At 36.9% G+C, this 8,836-nt stretch overlaps 1 protein-coding gene across 3 annotated transcripts in view; it reads right to left on the bottom strand.

Annotated features, from left to right (window-relative positions):
• TTC26 (tetratricopeptide repeat domain 26) overlaps window positions 1-8,836 on the bottom strand; it is a 47,879-nt gene that overhangs the window by 9,176 nt on the left and 29,867 nt on the right. For 2 of the 3 annotated variants that reach the window (XM_015627143.2, XM_015627144.2), the window contains 2 exons: window positions 5,404-5,492; window positions 1,483-1,566 (listed from right to left, as the gene is read on the bottom strand). In XM_015627143.2, coding sequence (XP_015482629.1) covers window positions 1,483-1,566; window positions 5,404-5,492 — 173 coding nt within the window. The remainder of the gene's footprint in view (window positions 1-1,482; window positions 1,567-5,403; window positions 5,493-8,836) is intronic. The other variant, XR_002001718.2, reaches the window with a different exon arrangement.

Below are 8,836 nucleotides of genomic sequence, written 5' to 3'. Positions count from 1 at the left end.
AATAGTAAATAGATAAGGGATGAAAAGGTTTTTCTAGAAGTTTATTCTGGTGTTCTTATTCTTGTTGTTTGTCAATAAACTTTCTTTATTCCTTTTAAGTTTTATGCCTGTTTTGCCCTTATTCTAATCCATATCTCACAGCAAGAAATAAGTAATTTTCTTAGTTATTGGTTTTAAACCACGACATATGTCCAGGGAGGTATGCTTTTAAATAACTTAGTAAGTGCTATATGTAGATGTTTTACGTGTTTATGAGACACTGGGGAAGGCTGATCTTTATGTGGAACTGTTATCACGACCCAAGTTCAGATATGAGGCCAGATGAATCAATGTAATTATATAATTCTGGTATTTAAATGCATCACCTATACAACACAAATTTCTATAGAACTACTTCTAAAAAATGTAAGAGGAAAAATGTAGATCAACAGGAGTTTAGAACTTTGTGTTTCTTTGTTGCCTAGTTGCTGCTAAAACTTACAGCATTAGCATTTTTATGGGGTTTCAGGAATCAAGATAGCCTGCTAGCATAGTTTTGAAAGATTTTCATGAGGCTAATTGAAAGCTTCTTGAATTGAAACATATATCCATTGTCCTTGCAGTTTTGGATATTTTTCTTAAAGAGAGATGCAATTTTGGGTCACAGAAATTAAGGGGTGAGGGTGCTGGATGGGAGGGTAGGGATTGAGGGGAGAGACAAGTTGCAAAGCCAGGGGAGCTCTGTTATTGACAAACCTGGATAGTTAAAAAGTTAGAAAGACTGGAAAAACAAAACAAAACATAAACCCCAAACCAACCAAACCTATATGATTCACTTTAGACTATGTGGTGTGGGATTTTTTTTTTGTGGCTTGTCTTCTTTCCTGGTCTTGTGAAAAATGTTGCTTCCACCTTCATAATAGCTATTTGCTTTTGCATATTTTACTTGTAATTAAGTTTCTGCTGCACACAGACATAAAAAAGTACTGGGTGTAGAAGTTAATCTCTTCCAGCTGCGTCTGAATGCTGCTGAATAAGATAGTGAGCACTTCCTCTTTTCCTCCCACATATCCCAGAGGATGATTTTTTTTAAAAAACACAAATTTCTAGGGACACCTAGAAGCTCTTAACTATTCAGTGTCTTTAACTTAGCATGCCCTACTCAGTCTGAACAAAAAGAGTGCCTGGGATCCCAGACAAAGCGTGGAAAATCTGATTAAGAGGCCATTCTTTGATCAATTAGAGGTAGCTGCAAGCACTCTTGTGATGCACCACAAGCAGCATGACTCTCTGTATACCTCACATTACAAGATTAGCAAGATAATCTTTTCTGAATAGCGCTCACTGAGAGTTTCAGTTCCCCTAAGAAGGGGAAGAAGATGTTCCACAGAAGGTGCTTATTTTCAATCAACATGAAGATCTGGCTGAAGAAAAGGAAGGAAAGAGGGGAATATATGGGGAAAATGTTTCCATTGCTATTTTTCTAAGAAAATAAATACATACCTCTTCAGCTTCACTAAAATTTCCCATTGCAGCTTTGGCTTGGGCATAGTTGAAGTTAAAAGTATCATTATTGTAGAAGTAACTCTGAAAAATATTGACAAACCCCAAATAAATACAACAGAAGAACCTCCTTCCATGATAAAACAACATTAAAAATACATCCCCCTCACCCCAATCTGAGACAGACCATATAAAGAAGACAATGGGAAGGAAAAAGAAAATCCCACATTAGGAACATACGGTATTTATAAACAGTGGGCAGAAAAATTATGGACTAGCTTTTCCATCCTACATTTGTGACTAAAAACACTGCTGAAACATTCCACAATATTAACTCTGAGAGATCTGGAAAATGTTCCAAGCTCAAAATTGCAGTGGCAGCTTTTGTGGGTATAATTTTCACTTGGAGCATGTGAAGACATGTTGTGCTGCCATGGTCTCTTTCCCTTCCCAAGCATATTTCACTACTAGGGTGGGTAAATAGGCAGTTGACTTCCTTGAGTCTTAAAGGCAATGAACAGTTTGTTTTTCCAAGACTTGTCAAGGTTTGTTAAGAGATCCTGCGCATCTGGTTATGTGATGGATGCTAATTTGACAAAATGGATCTCATGATGGAGGTGGAGCCACAGTACTGGGCTATAGCAGGCAGCACACCAGGTAACAGCACTTCTTTAAGCAAGCCTTGCCTTCTCTCCAGGTGAAGTGCAACACTGAGTTTTTCTCTCCCATAACCCTAGATATGACACATCTTGTTTAGGACACATCAGACTGAACTAGCTGTATCTTTACTGAAAAGCTACATGGGTCAAAGAAGGAAATGTAACTCAAGGTATAGGTTAGGCTTATATATGGGGTTGATCTGATCCAGTCAGACTGAAGTATTACTCAAATGACCAAAAGTCAGCTGTGCTCTACATTCAGCACTGTTCTATACTGCTGGACCAGTAGAGCTGGCGGCAATACCAGATGCAAGCATGAATGTGATTGAGGATCCCTGCCCAGCAGCAGTGCAGTGCTTAGGAGAGAGCAATAGAAAATAGATGGTTTATCCAATATAGTTACTGCAAGAAAGCCTCCCTGTGTGCATAACAACAAGGTGTAGGGAAGAAGAAATGTTTTTCCTTATACAACATTTATAGAGGAAACAGAACTTGTGTAGGAAGATCGAACTTTTGGTTTTTTCCCTCTTTAGAGTGAGGAGGAGGTAAAAAGCTAAACGAAGCAAGGCACAAATCCTTTTCTCAGTATTATCTTCTTTCATGATGTAGGGACACTGAAGAACCTCTTCCTCTCACTGTCACAGGCAGCCTACAAATGGTACTGATTTAGTCCAGCTGCATACATCAAGCTAGTGCCTTGAAAGGAAAGGTGAGGGATTGCCACTATTTGCCAAATGTCCAGGTTTCACCCAAACAGTCTATGGTAGCATGCACAAGCCAGCAAATACAGAAAGCTGTGTGACAGCATGAGGATGAACCAATTGGGCTGAACCTTAAGCTCAGTTTGTGAAAACATTTCAGTGCCCTTACAGTGAACTAATGGGTTTCACCATATAGAGATTAGGATACTTCACTGCATTCTTTCTCAATAGTAGTTTCATGTGAATCAGCACAAGTCCCAGTTTAAGCAAAGTTGGTGAGCCAGATGCTAGTTTTACTGCGTGAATGCTTTCTTTTGTTCAAGTAGACCCCATGGTATCTTTTAATTAAAATGGAGAAGAAACTCCATTTTGAGGTTGGTCAACAACCAAACTCAAAAAATGTGCCATCCTGTCCTGGCCATATAATGTTAGAGATCAGACCTACTTCAAAACCTAAACCAGGAGAAATGAACGAGTGCTGCTGATGAAAGAGCACATTCACAGCAGCTCTTCACAGCAGCTAGTTTCTTTCTTTCCTTCTTTCTTTCTTTTTCTTTTTTAAATGACATATGTACTGGATGTTTACTCTCTTGTGGTCTTTTTAGAGGTCTTCAATGTTTTCATAAAACCAACTGTCCTCTGTGTGATGTCCATTTCAATGAGATGCTCAGATATCCAGCTTCAAAATGAAGAATTCCCATTGTGGCCACAACTCAGTGGAGCCTGAATCAGGTTGTTTTTTACTCAGTTAATCCCTGACAGTGTTAAAATGTCACCCTCGGGGCAGCTGGCAATACATTTATAGTAAAGTGTCCTCTGAGATTTTCTTATGCCTAAAGCAGTTTTAATTGATCATGGATGAAAGTGGTGCTTCCCGAGAGAATACCAAGCAAATAATCTTCATAGAGGGCAGCCCCATTTTAAGAGCTGCAGAGATTCTACTGAAGTTTATTCCTGTGAATAAAAAACCAAAGATAAATCCATGTACATCTTGCCTGTAACATGGTACAGAAAGAATAATTTTTGCATCCCTGTGACCTATAGTAAAGGGAAATGACTTAAGTAAATCTGAGCATGGCTAGTCTCAGCTGAAAAATTATGAGAATGATCAATTACTTCAAAAGGAACAAGCAAGAAAAGTTGTAGTAGGCAGTAAATTTTTGTCCCATGTACCTTGGAGGTGGTTTGTAATGACATTTAACTTTGACCTTTTTGGGTTAAACCTGGTGGTTTAAGAACCTTTTCAAGGAAATGGAAAGAGCTAAGCATATCTGTGGAGTATTTAATTGCACTATAAATGTAAGAAATATACAGAATGAATTCTCTGAAAATTACCATCTATACCCATTGGCAATAAATGAGACCAGATGACCAGTTCTAACTAGAAATCCAACTTTTAGACGGTTCAAGTAAGGCAAAGCAATTCTTACTGTTAATTCCCCTTTCTTCAATTACCCACATACTCCAGTTTGGGGCGGCGGTGGTGTATCTCTTCATTCCACTACACTGGAGCCATTCCAGTGGCTAAAGCCACTGGGATTTCTTCAAAGGTCTCCTTCCAAAGTTTTAAAACATTACACCTTCACCATTTTTCACTCAACAGCAACTTTTGGGCACCATTACAACCCCAGGTTTTTCTTTAGATCTCATACTCCTTATAACATTGTAGTTATACTCATCTTGTGTATCTCCAAATTCTTTTAATAATTTAAGATTCTCATTCCTCTTCCTACCAAGCAGAGTTATTTCAACTCTACTTTCAAACCAGTGAAAAAAGACTGCAGTAATTTAATCCATAATCACACTCCAGCCTCCCTCTTTCCTCACATCTGACTTTAACTGTGTATCTGTAAGTTATACCCATTCTATCCACTGATCTGATAATGCTGCATGATGTTGACTTCAAGCTTCTCTTATTTTGAAAAATGAAACATTGTCTGCAGGATACTCAGATAACTTCTGCAAAAATAACATTCCTAATTTACTGCTTTGGTAATTCTGCCCCTTTTTAGTCCTTCAGTGACTGCTTTCTCTGTAAAATGTAAATGTTATTCCTTTTAGAGTCCTTCATGTCCTATTTTCCTTACACACTCTTGTTTACTAAAATGTTGTCCTCATTAACCAGTTATTAACCAGTTATTACCATTATTAACCAGTGACAATAATCTCCATCACTCACTTGATAAGTCTTAAGAAAACATTTGGTTTTTTTTCCTCCATGCTGCACACCCCATAAATATACACTTTTAAAAAAATTGTCTTCCTTTAATTATGTTTCTTATCTTCTGTGATGCCACCAGAAAGACTGATAATGGTTATATTAAAAGTGTGATGAGTCCATCATGCCCACCATGCTGCATGGTACTACTTTCTAAATTGCTTCTTTACATTTTAATCCATTTACTGTACTGACCACTTACGTTCCACTATCACTCCTGTATTTTATTTTTACTGCTTTGTTTTTGTATCTTTTTATGTTTCCATTGTGTCTCACATAGTACAGTCTAAAAGTAGTGATTCCATACATTATAGAACTATCAATACTAAATAATAATACTAACCTTGATTGAGTTGAGGTAAATTAGGACATTAGGAAATTGTCTAAGAAGAAAGAAGCAGGAGGACATGCACTGTCTCCCTGGAATGGTATCTAAAATTCAAAAGAGAAATGCAAAATATGTAGAATTTAAAAACACATGGTTATGGAAATCACTGCCAAGACTACTGGCACCTATGAAAGCAGCTAGTTTCTAAAAATAATGTAGCTTGCCTTTTCAGGCAAAGGACCATACTAGAGGTTAGGAAAAAAAATTAGTTCATCTTGTCAGCTCTCTCTACAGCATCCAGTAATTTTTGCAAGACTTTGTTCAACACCAAACTACAGAGACACATAACAATTTTACCTAAAAAGTCTTTTCCGTGACACAATTTTCATAGCATAATTTTACCATGAATTATTCTTACTCTTAGGAAATGACACTTTATACAAAGCCTGAGTTTGCTATTCTTACAGCATTAGCCTTCTTTCTTCAAAATTATCCTTTTATCCTGATTATCCTGGACAAAGCAACTCTACATATTTTAATTTTAGTTTGCATAAGAGAGTAAACTTGTTATACTGAAAATATTGTTACACAAAAGAATTAATACAGGAAGAGGTAAAATACTCAGTGGTATCAGACAGTATGGAAATTGATGTCCATGCATTTGGAATTACCACATTGCTCAGAAGAGGTGAAGCCATAAATAACTTAGACATATCAGTTCGAATGAGTGTCACTAAACTTTGCTGCTATTCATGTCATCATAAACTGTTGCAATCATACGATGCTGTCACCTACTCTGACATTGCAAGCTGTGTTACTGAAAACTATCTCAAAGCTTTTTTAAAGATTCTGAAGTAAGCTTACTAGGAGTAATTTTTGTTAGAGCCAGCTAGCAGACATGGATGAACTGAGGTAGCAGCTGAGAAGGCCTAAATGGAAGTGATCCCAAACCACTACTATCCCACTACATTAAGTGATTGTAAGAGAGGATGGTGTTCTGTGCAGTATGGAAAGGTAACAAGAGATAAGATCCTAAGGCTACCAATATCCCTGAGGTAATCTGCTCCTAGCTATTGGTTACCATCAATCCATCCACACCAAAAAATTAAAATACCTTTTCTGTGTTGAGAAATTTCATGTAACAAAAGACCAATATTTTGACACCATACTACCATGCAAAATTGAGCGTTCAACTGGAAAATTGTATATTCTCCTTTAAATATGGTAGGTAGTAATGATTCTTGGAAAGCACTACATAAGATGTCAAAATACGTTTCAAAGGAAAGCAAAATACTCTTATTTCTTGTCTTTTAGCACTAGGAGATACTGATCTTGGATGTCCTGTCATTTCCATACAGAGACAATCAATCCTTATTTATGTCTGAACCACACCATTCAGTTCTTCAGCTTCAGAAGATTATTTGGTTTTCATGAACTGTTCACTTGGAAGCAGAAACTGGTCTGTATATTTATCTATCCTTTTTTACATGCAGGCATAGTTTTCATGACAAATATATGCCTTTACTGGACAATAACAGAGAGTTTTATAAAAAAGAGCCAAAAACACTGATTAATGAGACTACAGACAACTCAAAAATGCCCCTTTCCTCTGAAATTTGATTTCTGAAGTTCATAAAATCACAATTTATTTCCAACAAAATTTAAAAAATGCAAAACATGCAAAGAAGACTTAAAACTGAGGATGCATTTTTAGTAAAAAATGAATCACAGTAACAAAATATTAGAAACACAATATTCCCATAAATTATTGGAGTGTTACTAAATGTTAGTTGTCCAAATTTTGGCAGAAAGTTTTATTATCCCAGCACACCATCCCCCATATATTTTACTGAAAGGTTCCTTTAAAAAAACCAAGCAAGTGAAACATCTGTGTATCTCATACAACTCAGCAATGAATACTACCTAGTGACAGAAAACCTAGAATTTTCTATTGCACTCCATGTGGCTTATGCAGAAAGTGGAAAAATTTGTCATTTGCAAAAATTACTTACGTTGACCTAAGAGAACCTCAAAGACTGCATGAAGTTCAGAAATGTTTAATTCCTCTTACCCAACATCAAATATGCCTGAGTTGGTCCTAAAAGAGGACCACTGAAAACAAATGGGGTGTTCTTTTTCATTATGCTTGCAGTGGTTTTGGGTAGTTTGTAAGACTTATGCTAAGCACCAGAAACCCTGCATTTAATTGGAATGTTAATTTGTTTTCACTGATGTTCCTCATGCTCCATTTTCTCCTTAAAAGAAATCTGTTTAATTTCCCACCCAGTTGAGACCCCAGGAGAAGAGAATGAGAACTAACTATAAAAATCTACTTATATCCTCCTTTGTAATGTCTGTTCCATTCCATGTCATTAGGATTAAGAATTTTTATCAAGCTTAAAAAAACTCCAAGCTGCTCTTCAGGTGTTATTTATTGCTGCTAGAGAATGAATGTTGACTCCTACACTCTAAGTGCTTCTTGGATGTTTTTTTGTTTTTGTTTTGTCTGTCCCCTGTTAAAGTGCACAACATCCAACATAAGATAAAATGTGTACATTTAATGGAAATGACTTGCACATTAACTCGCACATTTACTCCATGTTCCTTGAACCTCCAAGGTAGAGATCTAATTAAAAAAACTAAAGGGCTTAATTGATGACTACAAATGACTTTACAAATAAATAACACTGTGTTCTTCCTAAACTCCTGTTGCTGCTCTTCTTGATGCAGTCAATAGGATTTCTACAGTTAACAAAAGCAAGTCAGAAAAAATATTCCACATCTTCATTCTAACCCATTATTTTTTGATAACCCACACTGAAATAAGAAGCCTTGTTCATTTTTGCAGTTTAACCCCAGCTGGCAACTAAGTACCTCTCAGCTGCTTGTTCACTCTACCCTCCTTCCCACTGAAAAAAAATAATTTAAACTTGTGGGCTGAGATAAGAATGGTTTGATAATTGAAATAAAATATTATTAGTAATAATAATAGTGATAATAGTAGTGAAAAGGGGAGAGAGAGGAATAAAACTCAGGAGAAACAAATGATCAAATAATACAATTGCTCACCAGCTGATCCATGCCCTCCCCCCAAACCACAATAAGCCCCTCCCAGCCAACTCCCCCCAGTTCATGTACTGGGCATGGTGTTTCATGGTATGAAATTACCCTTCAGCTCATTCAGATCAGCTGTCCTGGCCCTGCTCCCTCCCAACTTCTTGTGCAGCTCCTCACTGGCAGAGCACGGGAAACTGTAAAGTCCTTGACTTTGCAACAACTAAAACATCACTGTGTTATCAACATTATTCTTATACTACATTCAAAATGCATCACTGTACCATTCTCTAAGAAGAAACTTAACTCTATCCCAAGCAAAAATGTGACACAGGCCCAGCTGCAAGCAAAGACATGGCAAAGGATTTCCTCACTCTGACAAACAACAACTTAT

This window comes from Parus major, chromosome 1A (assembly GCF_001522545.3).
Source record: "Parus major isolate Abel chromosome 1A, Parus_major1.1, whole genome shotgun sequence".
Lineage (NCBI taxonomy): Eukaryota > Metazoa > Chordata > Aves > Passeriformes > Paridae > Parus > Parus major.
This window is presented reverse-complemented; position numbering and strand designations above follow the sequence as displayed.